The sequence below is a fragment of the Lampetra planeri genome, chromosome 75 (genome assembly GCF_965212315.1).
Source record: "Lampetra planeri chromosome 75, kcLamPlan1.2.h2, whole genome shotgun sequence".
NCBI classification, from domain to species: Eukaryota; Metazoa; Chordata; class Hyperoartia; order Petromyzontiformes; family Petromyzontidae; genus Lampetra; species Lampetra planeri.
The window spans coordinates 1634999-1654947 of record NC_136180.1 but is presented as its reverse complement, the minus strand read 5'-3'; the positions used below and the strand labels follow the sequence as shown (position 1 = coordinate 1654947).

General features: G+C 48.7%; 1 protein-coding gene across 1 annotated transcript in view; it reads right to left on the bottom strand.

Annotated features, from left to right (window-relative positions):
• LOC144737919 (E3 ubiquitin-protein ligase TRIM62-like) overlaps window positions 1-18394 on the bottom strand; it is a 43696-nt gene extending 25302 nt beyond the window's left edge. Inside the window, 7 exon segments of the mRNA XM_078620800.1 lie at window positions 4344-4566; window positions 10260-10291; window positions 10293-10567; window positions 15248-15262; window positions 15927-16106; window positions 17413-17519; window positions 18366-18394. Coding sequence (XP_078476926.1) covers window positions 4344-4566; window positions 10260-10291; window positions 10293-10567; window positions 15248-15262; window positions 15927-16106; window positions 17413-17519; window positions 18366-18394 — 861 coding nt within the window.
• Window positions 18395-19949: the final 1555 nt, after the last annotated feature.

Sequence of the window (19949 nt, the reverse complement as noted above, 5' to 3'; positions counted from 1 at the left end):
TTGTATCTGGGTCCTCCAATTTTCCCTCCACATTTAGAATAAACATCACGTGTTTAGAGTGTTTCACTGCTACTATAAATATTGAAATGATATGCAACTTGCTTCAGCTACGATTTGTGATTGCCAGGTAGCTTCTGAAAAATAGCTGCATAAGCTAAGTGGGCCTTTCCTGGTAAAACAAAAAGCTTGTAATTTTTTGTTAGATTATTGTTTACTAAATGCACCACAGTCCTGAAACGTTACGAGGCATGTTCAATGCAACGCTGTTGACTTTGGCAAGTTTATCTATTTTCAATGTGGATTTTTTAGTTTTAGTTTTGCGTGTGCCAGTGGGCACCACGAGTCGAGTTTAAAACAATGTTCAAGTGCAAAACTCCAACGTTTTTTTGCTTCGTGACTGCACTCATCTCACGAAGTCGCATCAATCGAGGAGGGCAGTCACAACCATGCTTGGCCCAAACCCAGATTCGAATCTGACCTCTGAGCCACACCACAGCCATCACCACTATCACCACCATCATCATCACCACCACCACCACCAACAACCGCCATTTCCCACTAAGTGACAGTGACCTCACAATGGCGCTTGTGCCAGGCTATGTGCATGGCATGTTAAGGCCACGTGAAGTATCAAACACCCGCCAGCAGTACGTCACGGGGCAGACCCAGGTGCCATGGTTCGACTGACTGAGATGACTGGCTGATGCACCACCTGTGCCCCCTACTATGCCAACTTGCGATGTTTTAGCAACCCGGCATTCTGCTCATTGTTGTGAACATCGCTCCTCTGTCCTCCGTTGTTGCTGGAGGGCGACTGCCTCCAACTGCCCAGTAGCGTCCTTCATGAGCCTCCACCACAGAGGCCGATCTTGACACCGTTTGTACCAGTCATCGGCAAGTCCAATCAGCTCTACATCCTCGTGTACCACATCACTCCATCTCTTCTCTAGCCTGTGCCGCGCCCGTTTAACTGGCATAATCAAAAGCTGTTTAGGCATGTGGTGGCTGGGCATGTGGGCTACATGACCCAGCCAACACAGCCTTGCCTGCCGGAGCTCACCATTGGGACATTGCCCAGATTTTTCAAGGATTTGTGAGCTCCTGGCACAATCCAGCCTGGTTAAACCCAGGAAAGATCGTTGGCAGGCCAGCCTAAATGTTTCTAACTGGCAAAGATGATTCATTAGGGGGGTCCACGTTTTGCAAGCATAGAGAAGGGAGGGCATGACAGTGGCCGAGAAGACCCGAAGCTTCGTGTGGAGCGACAGACCGGGTAGCTTCCATACAGCGTTACGCAGCCGATGAAAAGTTAATGCCGCTTGACCAATTCGGAGTGAGACCTCTGCTGTCAAACTGGAGCCGGTCATGAGCACACTGCCCATGTATGGGAAACTCTCCACTCTCTCCACATCTGCCCCATCACCGATTGGGAGTTGTTGGGGTTGAGTGTCTGATGGTACAAAATACCCAGGCAGGTGCTTAGTTTTGGTGGGGCTGATGGTAAGGCCCCACCTCTTAGTGGCACACTCCAGTTTCAGGAGCAGTGCCTCCAACTCATCCTCTGAGTGAGCAACAATCACTGGATCATCGGCATACATAACGTGGTTGACCAATATAGAGCCATCCCTTTACGGCACCTGGACATCGATCAGCCTCCCATTATATCTGTACCAGATGAAAATTCTCCGGTAAAGCCATCAAAGGCTTAATGAACTACGTGGTCGAAATAGTCGTTAAATAATGTGGGAACCAGAGGACACTCCTGTCGCAACCCAAGGTGAACAGGGAATGGCTCCGACTCCTGGCCACGTAGTTTAACCCTGGCCTCGCTCACCATCATTAAGGTCCTTAATAATACTCTTTGGTTCTTTTGGTAAAGTCACGTAGGTATAAAATAAAATAAATCACGACGTTTCAGACGTAACACAAGCGTCCATCATCAGGTGGGAAAGCGATGCCTTTTAATGTATCATAGGCCTTGACCAGGTCAATAAAGCAGAGACATCGGTCGTGTTGGAACTCCCTGCATCTCTGCTGTAGCAGACGGACAATATAGAATCTGTGCAGGACCGCCCTTCCCTGAAACCACATTGGGGCTCCGCAAGCCTCTCCTCAACGTGCCTGGCAAGGCGATGTTGAATAATCTTAGAGGAGTGAGATGCCCTTTAGTTGTTACAGTCTGAACAGTCCCCCTTCTTAAAGAGGGGAACCACCAGGGCATCCTTCCAATTCTGTGGAACCCGTCCAGTGGTCCAGACTGTTATTATAATGTCATGTAGGGCAGTCTGTGCACAAACACCACCCTCCTCAGCATTTTGCTGGGGAGATTATCGCTGCCTGGTGCGTTTCCCGGTCTAAAACTCTGGATCGCCTTCAGTGCTTCCTTAACAACTGGCACCTCAGCCAGCCACTCAAGGGGGTGACTACTTCTTCCAATATTTAAGACACTGCATCCTCAGCAGGGTCATCCTCACTTTGCCCCATTATGTTTTCCAAGCTGAGTGATTTCCCCTCCCCCAAGACCTCACAGAAATGCTCAGAAAATCTGAAAACCTGTTCTTGGGGGTCAGAGATTGGATCACTGTTCTTTCCCTTGATGGTGATAGGTGTAAGACTGCAAGTGACGTTTTTGATGGAGTTAGAGTGATTTGTGGTTGCGAGCTACTGAGGCAGACTCCATCTCTTCAGCAATCCGCGACCACCACCCATCCTTGCAGCGCCTCACGGCTCTCCGAACCTCCGAGTGAAGGCTGCGGTAAGCCTCCTCATTCTCTGATGTGGGATGCTATAGATGGTGAGTGGGCCTGGTGCTTTTTATCAGACAGCCTGAACACCTCCCCTGTCAGCCAGGGTCTCTGGGGAGGTCTGGACAATGCACCTAAAGCAGCCATTGCAGCTGCATGAGCCACAGTCCTTAACCTCACCCATTTCCCCTCGGCATCATGAGGAGTGGGGGACGAGGTCAACCTCAGCTGAAAGCAATGATGAAAATCTCGCTTGCAAGTTTCATCAGCTATCTGAGATCAGGCCATTGTGTGTTTGAATGGGGTCCTGGGTATACACCCAAAAGCGGAGTGGAAAATGCAGGTGCATCTTACAGATGACAAGTTTATGCTCAGTGGGCAGATTAGCTTCAAAGTAGGTCCTGGTGCCAAGGACATGGGTCTGCATCCACTGTTCCATCACTATCTAGTCCAGCAGATGTTCTTGCTTTGACCTGACGTGCATCCATTATGTTGTGTGGATGCGCTGATGCCTGAGCAGTGTGTTGGTAATTAGAAGCTCATGGGCTGCACAAAAGTCAAGCAGCCTCCTACCGATGTTATTGAGCTGACCCGGCCCATGCCTTCAAATCAATCCAGACCAGGTGCCAGCATCATGACCAACTCGGGCATTAAAGTCACCCAACAGGATGACTCTATCTCGAGGGGCCACTTTAGCTCGCACCTGTGGCAGGAGGTCATAAAACGCATTTGACTCATCGACCTTGCCTGCATCCCTCCACAGATGTTCATCTTCGGTGGGGGCATAAGTAACCACGTCCTCCACTCCTCGCCTCTGGTTGATAGGAAGGCGAGCCCAAAGTAGTCTGGGGCGTACAGCTTCCCACACCTCATCGCCAAACTCCCATGCCCCCTTCATTATTTTATTCAGAAGAAGAGCCACTCCCTGTTGTTTGGCAGTCTCCTGCCCCGAGTCAAGGACTGTCTACCCCTCATGGTGGCAGGAGCCAGAGCCGGTCCACCAGACCTCCTAAATACCACAGAGATCCAGCCAGTACCGGTCGAGCTCCCGACAGAAGAGTGACAGCCTCTCTTCCGCAGTGAGCGTTTGAACATTCCACGTGGCCACCCGCAGTGGCTTTTTGCTGTTTCTATAGGGACCCCCGAGGGTAAGGATTCAATCTCCTGGCTCCACCAAATGTAAGTTTGGCCAGGACACATCATAGATGACTGTCCCCCCTGGGCCTCCGGCACAAGCTTTGCTGTATATATTTTTTTGTGGATTAGTGGTAATTGAATGTGGAGGGGTTACCAGCCCCTCGCACCTGTCCAGAGCCCACTTTGGATGCTGCGGTGGCTACAAACACCATGAGGGGAATGGCAAATTTAAATTCGCCCTCCGCACATGGCACTGCTCACCATAACATTACCGTCCAGCACCAACATCACCACCACCACCACTGTCGGTACCACCACCATCACCACAAACACCACTACAATTACGACCACCACCATCACCATCGCCACCATCACCACCATCACCACCATCAACACCACCACTATCACCACCACAACCATCACCATCATCACCACGCGGTTGCCGCGCTCAGAGCACCTCACCTTTGCCTGCCGATCAGCCTCCTCTGTTGACGTGAGCCCGTGGCCCCGATGTGCACCGCTCGTGACACAGTCGGCGCACACAGACGCCCCATGCTCCTGGCAGAACATGGCAAGTGCCTTGCCATGCTGAGCACAGAGGTCCAGATTCGGGGGCCTCGCTAGTGCCAAGCTCGGGTTGAGCTCCTTCCGCGGCCGTTCCCCCTCCAGGCTGAGACTTGAGTACCTATTGGTACAAACTGTCTTCACTGAGCGACCGTGAATAGCGGCCAGATCTCCCGTAGCTCATTTGTCCACATTGGGGCACCACGGTGGCAAGATGTTAACTATCTCAGCTGGTGCACAGGAGGTCGTGGGTTCGATCCAGACCCCGAAGTCTGCTATACATTTAGAGTGTGGGTGTTCATTCTCCCTGTGGTCTTATGGATTTTTCCTTGGTTGTCCAGTTTTCCCCTCTGCATTTATAACAACAAACACTGGGGTACCGCGGTGCGGAGATGTTAACTACCCTGCCTGGTATGCAGGAGGTCGTGTGTTCGATCCCATACCCTGACAATGGTTACTTCTGTATATTTGGAGTCTGCCTCTCTCTCCCATGGTGGTTGCATGGATTTTTTTCCGGGTCCTCCATTTTTCCCCCTCCACGTTTAGAATCAACAATCATGAGCTTAGAGTATTTGACTTCTGCTATGAATTTCCACGTGATGATAATCCAATTGGTTGAGCATTCATTTGTTATAGACAGGTCACTTCTGAAAAAGAGCTATATAGCTCAGTGGGCCTTATCTGGTAAAATGTAAAAGAGTTTTGTTTAGTATTGTACTGTCACGAAACATGAGTAGGGAGTCGCGAGACAAAAGACAGTTTCAAGTTACAAATATATTTTGTTTAACCAGATGACAACTCCAGAGACCGGGAGTTTTTCTGAGTTTAGTTTGTTGTCCTTCCCCCGTCACCTCCAATTAGCACGGTTGGTTATGTACGGTGTGAAAGAGGTTATACATACATACATTTTGTAAATGTTGTGGGATTACTGTCCAAAACACCAGTGTGCTGAACTAGTAACGAATTGGCACGTTTTGTTTACGTGACACACCTTACTAATTGGCTGTGTTGGGTGGTGGCAGGTTTAACGACACATTTATATTTACGCGCTCTAACCCTAAAAAACCTTAGTTATGGTATACAGCATGTTGTGGGTTGTGTACTCGCTCTGTTTCTGCACAGCAGCGTCTTAAGATGTGGGAGCAGCATGCCTGCTCTGTAAATCCACAACGTGTTATAAATCACGAACAATGTCACAAGACTACCTCTGTAGCTTGATGCCTTTTGTAATTATTTATCATCATCATGATCCATGGGCTGATAGCCCCCATAGTAGGTGTCCACTGCACATTGTCATTAGTTTCCACTTTCTTTGTCTTGTAGTGCCAATATGACTCACGTAGTGCCATATATTTCTAGCACCAATCTCTTATAAAGTCGTCATCAAGCCATTCTCTGTTTTGGTCTTTCACTCTTTCCGGTTCCTTAATTTTTCCTCAAACAACAACACCACACTTTTAAATGTTCTGTTGTTGTCCATCCTAAAACTGGCACTATTGTGTCCAAATAGTGCCAGTTTCCTTCCCATCAATGCCTGCATCATTTGGTTGTCTCTCTTCTTTGTTGCAACCGTTTTCTTACTTTTACATTGGTCACTCTTCATTATTACTATGAACGTGTATATAAGGCGCAGCAGACCCAAAATAGGGCTTCAGAGCACCATACAGAAATAGAGAGAAAATAACCATTTCGAATTAACATATCCTAGGAAATAGTGTTGTTTAATTTTAACTCTGATTCTGAAATGTTGTCAGTTTTAATGTAAGGTGAGTAATGCTTAGTATGTGCTGCTCTTCAGTTTTCTGGGTGAAAAGTGGGATGGGTTTTGCCACATCCTGGCCAGCTGGCTCAGCAAACTTAATAAACTAACAGACTCATAGAGATACATAGAGATTCAGAGCCACAGAGATACATAGATACTCATACAGATACGTAGATACGTATAGACTCATAGAGATCAAGATATTTAGATACTCGTAGAGATACACAGAAACTCACAGGGATACATAGAGATGTTTTGAGATACATAGACTCATAGAGTAAATACATAAATATGTCGTTAAACCCGTCACCACCCGACACAGCCAATTAGTATGTTTTGTCAAGTAAAAAGAATATGCCAATTTGTTACTAACACAGCACACTGGTGTGTTGGAGAGCAAAACCACAACATTTACAAACTGAGTACTCAGCTTGTAAATGTTGTGTGCTGGACTAGTAACAAATTGGCATGTTCTGTCTACGTGACAAACCTTACTAAATTGGCTGTGTCAGGTGGTGGCGGGTTTAACGACACATTTATAGATTTACGTGATCTAACCCTAAAAACCTGTATTATGGAGGATATTGGTCGCGAAAGCCTACGTGTTAAACAGACTCATAGAGATGAGATACATATATTTTGAGATACATAGAGACTCATTAGGGATACATAGGAAATTAATAGATACAGAGGCTAAGAGATACATAGAGACTAAACGAGATACATAGGTGGAGAAGATGGCAATCTACCCATGGTCTGCACTGTAACGTGCTTGTCACAAACTGATGTTATCATCCCGGCGATTGAATGTCAAAATGGCCCTCCTGATCAGTATTACAACACCAAAGATCCTTTTCATGGCCAAACTTACCGCAGAATAGGGCCGTCACTACGTTTCTGCTATCTAAATGTAGAAGTATCTATCAAGGCCGAAGTGCGACTTGCTGGGACGTTTCCTCACAGTCCAGATGGCTCGACGCGCTCCTGCTCCAGGAAACTCATGTACAGCTGACAAAAGCCTCAAAAATAAAAAAAATCCTGAATTTTTGTTAGCTGCCAGCTACCACCATCCCAAGCAGGGACTACCAACGTCACGTGAAATTCCATTTCAAGGACCTCACCACAACGAACGCAGAAAACAACATACCGACAGCCATCATCATCGTCAAAATCAATTATGTATCTGTGATAAATGTATATAAACCTCCAAGAACCACATGGAGCCCAAACATGCTGCCTGCTGCGACCCATCCTGCGGTTTTCGCAGGTGACTTCAACAGCCATCACATGGCCTGGTGTATTCAACCAATGAAACCTGTGGAGAATGGGTCATCGACTGGGCAGCAACTAGTTATCTGTTCATTCTGTTTGACGCTAAAGATCAAGGCACCTTCCATTCCGCACGATGGAAGATGGATTCAAACCCTTACCCGTGCTTTGTGTCGTGTTCCTGTTCGGGTGAAACGCTGTGTGCTTCCAGAATGGTTCTAGACAATTCCCGAACAGTTAGCACAGGCCAGGCTTGGTGCATATCGGGGTCAAAATTCTGATGATCACGTCCACCCCTGTGCCACAATGCAACTTAAGAAAGGGCAACTGGGAACCTTTTATTGAAGATATCGTGTGCACTGTCTCCCAGAATCCACCAAAATCAGAAAACTATGAACGTTTCACCAAGATTGTGCTCAATCAGCCCACTCACAAATTCCATGGGGTTACTGGGCAGAATACACTCCATGCTGGAAAGGACAAAGCGAGTCCCTGCTCCAGAAATACAGAGTCAGGAAACCCAGAGTGTGGAAAAGCTCTCCTGGACTCCCTAAATGAATGCAGGAGCCAAAGGTGGACAGAAGCGATGGAGTCATTAGATTTAACACACTCAAGCCATAAAGCTTGGTGCCTCCTGAGACACCAAGGAGCGGCACCACCACCGAGAAACAAGACCACCAATGTGCCCATCAATGCCATCGCCACACAGATGCTATTGAATTGAAAGATCTCTACAGATCGGCAAAGACAGCGAGTGAAATGAAACCTCCACCAATTAATAGCAGAATGTGCACCGACAACAGCCTTGTTATCCCCCTTCAATGAAGAAGAGGTCATTGATGCCATAAAAGCACCAGATTAGGAAAGGCCACAAGATTAAATGGGATTAACCCAAGTTCCTTAAACACCTTGGCCAAAAAGGATGCCACTGGCTGGCCAGTTTGTTTTCAGACAATTTCCTTAGGCAAATTCCCAAAAATGGCGACAAACGAAGGTCATTGCCATTCCGGAAATCAACCGCAAACCCAAATAAGTTCTGCCCCATATCCCTGCTTTTTACAGTGTACAGATTCCTATAGAGGATGCTACTGACCTGTATGTTACCGATCTTCGAGGAAACTATACCAACTGAACAGGCTGGCTTCCGCCCTGGCCACAGCATTTGTTATCAAGTGTTGGCACTCACCACACACATTGAAGCTGGCTACCAGTACAAAAACATCACAGGAGCCGCTTTCATAGACCTATCACTGGCCTATGACACAGTATGGTGGGAAGGCCTCGTGCTAAAGCTGTCTAAGGTCATCCGATGCCAGCAGACCCTCAGACTTCTATCATCGCTACTGTCCAACCAGCCATACCATGTCCACCTAGAAAACACTGTCAACAGAGCATGCTTCCTCAGTAACGGGCTCCCACAAGGATCAGTGCTTGCTGTGGCACTTTTAACATACATAGATATAATTGACTTCCCTGTCACCGTCGGCCGGAAATTTGGCTACGCCGATGACCTAGCACTTGCCGTCCAAAGAATGACTCAAAATTGAGGTCAAAAGTGACCTGTGCGAAGACCTCAAGAAACTCGAAACGTACTTCAAGTACTGGAGGCTCCGCCCAAACCCAAGGAACACTGTTGTAACATTATTCCATCTGAACAATGCAAGCGCCGACCAGAAACTGGCCGTCACATTCTGTGGCGAAGAGGTCCAGCACGACAAGCACATCAAATACCTCGGTGTAACTCTTGCCAGCAGCTTCACCTTCCACAAAACCTGCAGAATGCTGCTATAACAACAAAATCGCGAGTTAATCTCGTGCATAAACTGGCCGGAACAACATTGGGAGCAAAGGCAACATCGCTCCGGACGGCCACCACAGCACTAGTCTTCTCTGCGGCAGGATATTGTGCCCCAGCCTGGAACAAAAACATGCACACAAAGCTGGTGGACACAAAGGTAAATGCATCCATGAGGATCATCTCAGGGATGCTAAAGAGCACACCGTTGCCGTGGCTTTCGGTCCTCGCAAATATCGATCCTCCGCAGCTCTGTCGCAATGCTGCATCTGTGAGGGAGTATTGCAAGGCCATCATAAATCCAAACCTCCCAATAAACAAAGACATCTCCATGCCCCCTTCACACAGGCTCAAATCAAGAAAATCTTTCTTGTAATATGCAAAGAACATACATGATGATGACAAGACCACCAAAGCACGATGAGAGGAAACTTGGGCAAAACACCAAAATCTTGCATAAATCCATCATCAGCGACCCTGCAATCCTCCAAACAGGATCTTATCTACCGAAGAAGATCTGGTTCTCCTTGAATCAGATCCGGACACTCCATAGAAAATGTGGACACTTTCTTCACAAATGGAAAATTTACGAGAGTCCAGTTTGTGACTATGGTGCAAGATCTCAGACCGTGCAACATATCAGATCATTCAACGGTAATCTAAAACAAATCAATGCAGCTACTCCTGAAGAAGTCGAGTCAATATAAAATCCTGAAATCAATTTGTAATCTGTTGCTGTCCCCAAAAATGCCATACAAAAGAAGAAAGGGATACATAGACTCATAGAGATGTATTGCGACTCATAGAGATACATATAGACACATGGGAAACTCACAGAGGTACATAGAGACACATAGGATAGACAGAGACTGGGTGAAAAGTGGGTTAAATTTTTCCCAATCCGAGCCAGCTGGCTCAACAAATGTAATTCACTAAACCAATGGACTAACCCACCAACCAACTAACTATCTTTTCTCGGGACCAGCACCTGTCCACGATGCTGGCCAGCTTGAAGTTTTTTCACGAGCTGCTGCCGCATCTGCTCCTTGGAGCCAAAGGGCAAGACCCTGCGGCACTCAGGGCAGGCGCAGGCACCGTCGCGCCACGCGCTCACGATGCACTCTCTGCAGAAGGTGTGTGGGCAGCCCAGCAGCACGGGGTCGACGTAGAGTTGCAGGCAAATGGAGCAAGTCAGCTCCTCCTCCAGGCCCCGGTCCCAGCCACCTGCTGCTGCTGCCGCCGCTGCCATGCTAAGTGGAGCCGATCCGCTCTGCTGTCCCTCTGCTCCCGAAAATCCTAACGAGGTGCGACAGGTGGGCTAAATAGACAACAACAACAAAATAATAAAGTTCGGAGACATTTTTGAGTAGATGTAACTCCGTGTTGTGTTCTGTCCTCCGGAGAAGTGGGGCTACTCGACAACAGCTGAGCACCAGGGTGTTTGCGAAATGGCTGAACTTTAGTTCAAATTTGTTCTTCCAAAAGGCAATTGCGTATCTGCAATAGCGACACCCAAAACTTGTCGAGCGTCGCGCTCAATTCCCGTGCTCTGTACAAGACGCACCTGGTCAGACTCGTCTACCCCGTATCTGCTTCTTTATTTATTATTTATTTAATTTCCCGTTTAAAATTTTTTTATCTAAACTATTTTTTTGTTATTTCACCAGGTAAGGCTCACCGAGCTATGTATTTCTTTTTTAGAAGCAACCTGGCCACAAATTATAGCTCAAAGAAGTAGCGTATTACCACGTCCAAATTTACAGTGATCAAAATGCCTAGAGATTCATAGAGACGGGGAGAGAGACGAAAATTACAAATAAACAGCAGCAGGCATCGTCAGGTTCGGGATGGAACCCACGACCTCCTGCACCCCAGGCGAGGAAGTTAACATCTACCTAGCCCCAAGCATGGGCGGTTCATGACAATGCTGGGGCCATAAGATATATCTATTTTTCAACGGGCTATGTAAAAAAAGGTAGAACGTGTACAATAGTAAGTTTTGTTCATACTTAAGAGGGCCCCGTCGTTAATGAATGCTCGGCTCGCTTAGCCGAGGCCTAAATCTGACCCTGCCACAGAACAAGAAGCCGTCAAACCACCACCCCTCAAGGCCACGTAATTGTTGGCCGGGTTACGATTAGTTCGGATTACTGGTTAACGCGACCAACCGGTTTGGCTCCGCTGTTATAGACAATATGAGGATCTGTATTTATGAACTGAAGGAGTAATACGGATAGAGATATGAAACTCTTTGTTACAGATGTCCAGTAAAGAGTTGTGGGTCAGATAATTATATCGACACACAATACAAAACAACAATACACACATAATATATACTGTTAGTATACCACACTCAGTTAGTACACACGGTCAGTACACACACAGAGAGTATACCACGCAGAATACACAGAGTACACACACAGTCAATACACACACAGTACACCACACAGTATACACAGTGTACAGTCAGTACACAAACACAGTACACAGTACACGCACAGTATACACAGTGTACACACAATACACAGAGTACACCACACAGTATACACACGGCACACACACAGTATAATTACTCAGTATACACAGAAGTACACACGGTATACACAGTAAGCACACACAAAGTACACCACACAATATACACAGTACACACAGGCAGGACAGTCAACATACACACAGTACACTACACAATATACACAAAGTACAATCAGCACACACGGAGTACACCACACACTATACAGTGTGCACACAGTACACACACAGAGTACACCATCCAGTATAGTTTACACAAAGTACACAACAAAGTATACCCAAAGTACACAGTCAGTACACACAAACATTACACTGAACAGTATATACGGTCAGTACACACACGGAGTACACAACACACTATACAGTGTACACACAATCAGTTCACATACACAATATGCATAGTGTATACGCAATCATTGCACACACACAGTACACAGTGTACACACAGTAAACACACACACGCAGAGTACACCACAAAGTATACAGTCAGTACACATCCAGTCAGTACACACAGAGTACACCACGCAGTATGCACACATCAGTTCACACACACACACAATACACCACACAGTATACACAGTGTACACAGAGTACTCACACGCGGTACACCACACAGTATACACAGCCAGCAGATACAGAGAGTACACCACGAAGTATACACAGTGTACACATTGTCAGTACACACACAGTATATACAGTGTAAACACAGTATATATACACTCACACAGTACACCATGTAACATAAATAGTGTAAAGTCAGTACACACAGATTACACCACCCAGTATGCACAGCGTACACACACACACACACGCAGTACACCACACAGTATAAACAGAGTACACACAGATCGTACAAAACACAGTGTACACACAATACACAGAGTACACCACACAGTACACAGTGTACACACAGTCAGTTCACAGTACACACAGAGTACACCACAGAATACACAGTGTACGGTATACACACAGTAGACTACACAGTATAGAGTGTACAGTCAGTACACACAGAGTACAGTACACACAGAGTACAGTACACACAGAGTACAGTACACACAGAGTACAGTACACACACAGAGTACACCATTCAGATAGTCCCACCTCGTCACAGACGGCACGATGGTAGTCGGCAGGACAGAGCTGAAACGTTCAACTATTTCGGCTGTCAACTAAAATACAACCGTGGGCCCGTGATTTCAGCCGGAACCAAAAGAACGCCACGTTACATGTACGTGTCTGAGCATCTCTACTGTTGTTACTGTTATGATAGAATCGTCTCATTTCCATGTGTAAAAGAACGCCACTCACCTGAGTCCCTCACCCTGCTCGCTACGCGCAGTCTCTCAGGCGACGATCCCTGCCCCGAGGCTCGCTGCTGAATGCAGAACTCTGCTCTGGGGAGTCAAAGTCCTTTGAGGTGGCGGATTTATACTGGTAGGAACGAAGTGGACCAGACCACCAATAGATTATACTGGTAGGAACGAAGTGGACCAGACCACCAATAGATTAATGTGTCCGTCCGCCCGTCCGCGTTTGTCCGTCCGTCCGTCCGTCCGCGTTTGTCCGTCCGTCCGTCCGCGTTTGTCCGTCCGTCCGTCCGCGTTTGTCCGTCCGTCCGCGTTTGTCCGTCCGTCCGACCGCGTTTGTCCGTCCGTCCGTCCGTCCGCCCGCGTTTGTCCGTCCGTCCGTCCGCGTTTGTCCGTCCGTCCGTCCGCGTTTGTCCGTCCGTCCGTCCGCGTTTGTCCGTCCGTCCGTCCGCGTTTGTCCGTCCGTCCGTCCGTCCGCGTTTGTCCGTCCGCGTTTGTCCGTCCGTCCGTCCGCGTTTGTCCGTCCGTCCGTCCGTCCGCGTTTGTCCGTCCGTCCGTCCGTGTATCAACATCGCCCCCTACTGCAAACACTTGGAATGACCCTGTCTGACAAAATGGCCGCCCGCTCCCCCTGCGATATGTGAATTAAACAAGATGGCCGTCGCTTCCGGTGCATCACGGCAAAACTTTAAACTTCGCTTCAAAATTACTTTACTGAAACGCAGCACGTTTATTTAAAAAATTACGTTACTGAAACGCTGCACGCTTTTTAACACAGAGACAAGAAACATTTATTAACACAGAGACGAGATACATTTAATCGCCTTATTTGTGCACGAAAAGCACCGCACGAGGCCTAGTGCGGCAGGCTTCGTGAGGCCTAGTGCGGCAGGCTTATTAACACAGAGATGAAACGCAGCACGTTTATTTAAAAACAATTACTTTACTGAAACGCAGCACGTTTTTTTAACACAGAGACAAGAAACATTTATTAACACAGAGACGAGATACATTTAATCACCTTATTTGTGCACGAAAAGCACGGCACGAGGCCTAGTGCGGCAGGCTTCGTGAGGCCTAGTGCGGCAGGCTTATTAACACAGAGATGAAACGCAGCATGTTTATTTAAAAACAATTATTTTACTGAAACGCAGCACGTTTTTATAACACAGAGACAAGAAACATTTATTAACACAGAGACGAGATACATTTAATCGCCTTATTTGTGCACGAAAAGCACGGCACGAGGCCTAGTGCGGCAGGCTTCGTGAGGCCTAGTGCGGCAGGCTTATTAACACAGAGATGAAACGCAGCACGTTTATTTAAAAACAATTATTTTACTGAAACGCAGCACGTTTTTATAACACAGAGACAAGAAACATTTATTAACACAGAGACGAGATACATTTAATCGCCTTATTTGTGCACGAAAAGCACGGCACGAGGCCTAGTGCGGCAGGCTTCGTGAGGCCTAGTGCGGCAGGCTTATTAACACAGAGATGAAACGCAGCATGTTTATTTAAAAACAATTATTTTACTGAAACGCAGCACGTTTTTATAACACAGAGACAAGAAACATTTATTAACACAGAGACGAGATACATTTAATCGCCTTATTTGTGCACGAAAAGCACGGCACGAGGCCTAGTGCGGCAGGCTTCGTGAGGCCTAGTGCGGCAGGCTTATTAACACAGAGATGAAACGCAGCACGTTTATTTAAAAACAATTATTTTACTGAAACGCAGCACGTTTTTATAACACAGAGACAAGAAACATTTATTAACACAGAGACAAGATACATTTAATCGCCTTATTTGTGCACGAAAAGCACGGCACGAGGCCTAGTGCGGCAGGCTTCGTGAGGCCTAGTGCGGCAGGCTTATTAACACAGAGATGAAACGCAGCACGTTTATTTAAAAACAATTATTTTACTGAAACGCAGCACGTTTTTATAACACAGAGACAAGAAACATTTATTAACACAGAGACGAGATACATTTAATCGCCTTATTTGTGCACGAAAAGCACGGCACGAGGCCTAGTGCGGCAGGCTTCGTGAGGCCTAGTGCGGCAGGCTTATTAACACAGAGATGAAACGCAGCACGTTTATTGTTGTTGTTGTGCATATTGGCAGTGGTACCTGACTCGGATGAATCTGCAGCCCGGCAGCGGCAGAGCAGAGGCAGCGAGAGTCCTCGTCGCTGCTGCTATTCACTCGCTTATAGTTCTACCGTGTTCACTACATCTCTGTCGTGTTCACTACATCTGCTGTGTTCACTACATCTCTGCCGTGTTCACTATCATCTCTACATCTCTGTCGTGTTCACTATCATCTCTACATCTCTGCCGTGTTCACCACATCTCTGCCGTGTTCACCACATCTCTGCCGTGTTCACTACATCTGCTGTGTTCACTACATCTCTGCCGTGTTCACTATCATCTCTACATCTCTGTCGTGTTCACTATATCTCTGTCGTGTTCACTATCATCTCTACATCTCTGTCGTGTTCACTACATCTCTGCCGTGTTCACCACATCTCTGCCGTGTTCACTACATCTTATTCACACGTGTATCAACATCGCCCCCTACTGCAAACACTTGGCATGACCCTGTCCGACAAAATTACCGCCCGCTCCCCCTGCCATCACGGCAAAACTTTAAACTTCGCTTCAAAATTACTTTATTGAAACGCAGCACGTTTATTTAAAAAATTACTTTACTGAAACGCAGCACGGGGGTGGTGAGAGCTGGTTGGAGGGGTGGTGTTGAGGGTGGTGTTGGGGGGTGTTGGGGGGGGGGGCTGTCACCTGCGCGTCACCAAGTCGTCGGCTCCCGCGAAAATCGCCGCGTTTTGTCGTCACGGCGTCGTCGATTTGATGGCGTCGCTGAGGTAAAAGCGCCTCCTCGCTGAAGTCGGTCGCCGTCAAGTCTGCAAACGACCACTTCGCCCCCAAGTAGTTGAAGACGGGGGACAGTCGACACAGCGGCGTCCACACGACTCCTCGGCCACCCACGATCACCACGATCACCAGACGCCGCCCTCACCACTTAAGCAGGGCGCGTTGCTAAGGGGCGGGGTAGAGGGCGGGGACTCGGAGCCTCTGGCGCGCATCGCTCAGAGCTCCTCCACCACCACCACCTGGTAGAAACTAAGTAAACTGAGTGCATACCAGCCTGCAGTAGATTAATGTGTTCGTCCGTCCCCTTCAGTGTCAAGGTACCACATTATCGCAGCTAGCTCCTACAGTGTCTGTGTTCAATTACATGGATTACTTGGCTGCAATGACCACTACCGAACGCCTCCGCCGCGATCGCACATCACAAAACAATGCACAAACCGATGCAAAAAAAGAGGAAACATTGCGGACAAGTCTTGATGATGCACCAGTAAGTGAATCGCGCGATGTCCACATGACAGAACAACGCGCTACGCGTGCATGGCTTTCCGAGGTGACACACAGCAATCAGCGGCAGTCCAACGCAGCCGACAACGACAGCCTCCGAGTAGTCGACTCGAATGAGACAAATGAGCTGAAACGTCAGACAGACTCAGCAGGGCGCCGCATCGCCCGGGTTGTCGACTCACATAAAACAAAAGATAAAAAACGGCAGGTCAACACAGAAAGGCGTCGCGCTGCCCGAGCTGCCGACTCGGTGGAGACAAAGGAACAAAAACGGCAGTTCCACACAGCGGGATGCCGCGCCGCACGTGCTGCTGATTCGGAGGAGACAAACACCAAGCGGCGGCATACCAATGCAAGTGACCACGCTGCTGCCCGAGCTGCCGACTCGGTGGAGTCAAAGAAACAAAAACGGCAGTCCAACACAGCGGGACGCCGCGCCGCACGTGCTGCTGACTCGGAGGAGACAAACACCAAGCAGCGGCATACCAATGCAAGTGACCACGCTGCTGCCCGAGCTGCCGACTCGGTGGAGACAAAGGAACAAAAACGGCAGTCCAACACAGCGGGACGCTGCGCCGCACGGGCTGCTGATTCGGAGGAGACAAACACCAAGCGGCGGCATACCAATGCAAGTGACCACGCTGCTGCCCGAGCTGCCGACTCGGTGGAGTCAAAGAAACAAAAACGGCAGTCCAACACAGCGGGATGCCGCGCCACACGTGCTGCTGATTCGGAGGAGACAAACACCAAGCAGCGGCATACTAATGCAAGTGACCACGCTGCTGCCCGAGCTGCCGACTCGGTGGAGACAAAGGAACAAAAACGGCAGTCCAACACAGCGGGACGCCGCGCCGCACGTGCTGCTGATTCGGAGGAGACAAACACCAAGCAGCGGCATACCAATGCAAGTGACCACGCTGCTGCCCGAGCTGCCGACTCGGTGGAGGCAAAGGAACAAAAACGGCAGTCCAACACAGCGGGACGCCGTGCCGCACGGGCAGGGCTTTCTGGGGAGGAGAAAGCGGATGAAAGCACTCAAAACAGTTCCAAACGAGGACAGTCTCGCAAGTCACAAGCGCTGGATGTACGCAGCGCGGTTGATGAGCACCTGATGGAGTTGGCATCCACTATTTTGCGCCAAGTGACGATCGAACAGGCCGACATCGAGCTGCTTGCACATGGACAGAATTTTACAAAGCACCCGAATTTGGCACTGGCATATTATCACATTTGCTCGGCGGACCCGAATGGCCATGTCTTCAACGATGAAACGTTCGGTGGCGACGAGTCTGGTGCAACGTGCGAGCGCATCTCTAGGGCCATTGGTGCACCTGTTTCCAAGGATGAAGCCATACGTTGCCAAAAGAGTGCGGCGACTCACGATCCGCCTTGTGGTGCCATCGACGCCTGTGCATCGTGCAATGAAATCATATTTGCGGGTGAAGACCCGGCGGTTGTGGTCGATATTGGAAGTCTGCATGATTCGTTCAAATTGACATTGGAGCAGATAGAGCAACTGGAAAGCATACCAGCTGATGTCGTTGCTGCGCATATATCTGTTCTGCGCTGGGACCAACGTTGTTACCACCTGAACCCCGATTTGGTTCTAAACATCCGTTCGATTACCCTATGTACGACATGTGCTGCCGACCCATTATCTCACGAATACAGCATTGCTTCCGGGCATGACTACGGGCGTAAATCCACGCTACCCAAGCTGAATGCGACTACCCTTAGTGCAGTTGTGCCTGTGCGAAACTTTAACATCAACCTTTTGGTGCGACCAAACCACTCGACTGGGCATAGCATTTGCTTTCCAAGTGACGGCCCGGTGGAAGTAGCGAAAACCTTGCCTCTTGTTGACCACGAGCGCCGTCCCCATGTTACATTTCTGGGCCCTCGTGACCAGTGGCGCAAAATTTGTGGCAAATTTCGTGCTTTGTACAATATCGATGTCGACGGTGCCTACACATGGCTTCGAGTTTGGAAACAGCTCCAGCATCCATCTTTTGTGGGCGTCGTGGTGGACGACTCTATATCAACACGGACGAAGCTAATGGAACTTGGGCCGCTAATTGAAGACGAGGCCATTGCGTACGACGATAAAGCTGTGGCGGATATGAGCAACGAGTTGCATCTGCAAGATGAAGCGACACCCACCCGACTTGATGACAATGCAACCGCGGTGCTGGTGCACTCTGCGGTTTTACAGACTCAAACCCTAGTACCGCTGGGTCAAAATCTGGCCCTGGACGCTTTGGTGGAAATTGTGCAGCCTGACGATGCCCCCTCTACGAAACATGCACGTGAAAGCAATCGGTCTGTCGTCGCCGTGTCGCAGAGTGGAACACCGCTTGTGGAGTGGGACGAAAATGACGAGCTATTGATGGGGGCATTTCCCACGCTCTTTTTGCTGGGCAAAGGCGTGCCCAAAGGACCAATGCCCGTGAGGCTCCATCGACACCTTGCCCGATACTACGACGGACGCTTTGAGGACACCCTTTGGATTGCTACCGCGTTCAACCAGAAGCAACGACACGCATGTGTTCGCAAAGCGGCTCGCATTGCCACGAAAAAAATCAAAGGCACTCGAAAGCCTCGGAGAGCTTGCAAACTTGGCATCATTCCGCGAGACACTTGTTTGGGCTCGAGACAACCCCTTGTCTCGAGAAGCGAAGCTCCTGAACGCAAAGATTTGCAAAGTCCTCTCGATGGTGGGATCTACTGTCCCGTTCAGCCCCTTTGAGCGAGCCGCCACGCGCCCAAAACTGCTGTCCATGCGTTATCGGTATGGGGTTGGGCTCCATTTCATCACATTGGCGCCCCCTGAGTTCGAGGATCTGACAACATTGCGCGTGGCGATCTTGCGAGACAAGAATTGGGATGCATCTGTTCGGAAGTTGCAGCATGAAGGGGTTTCTCGTGTGGACTTACCGCGCGATGTGATGGATGGACCTGGTGGCCGAATACGACTGACAGGCCTAAACCCCATGCTAGTTGCACTTTCCTTTCTGCGAAAGCAGCAAGTTCTTTTGGATGACGTTATTCGTTGTCCTGATACGACCACAACTCGCGTCAGTCGAAATTACACGCAACGTGAACGTGGAGCTTATGGTGTCGTCTCGGCTTTTAATGCCATTGTGGAGCCACAGTTGGGTGGGCGCTTACATTGGCATATGACGTTATATTCCTCCTGCCTACAGCCTTCGCTGCTTACACGACTTGCAGCTGCCCCAGACAGCTTGAAGGACGCTGCATCGGCGTACCTTGCGAGCACTTCATGCACGCACGTGTCTTTGGCCACCCACGAATGGTTTGATGGATTCGAAACTGACGCGGACACGAAACCCCGCGCTGCGGACATCGCCGTACGTCCAGCTTCGCACTATGAAGCCTTTGTTGAAGTTGGCGAGCACAAAGCGATTCTCACAGGATGG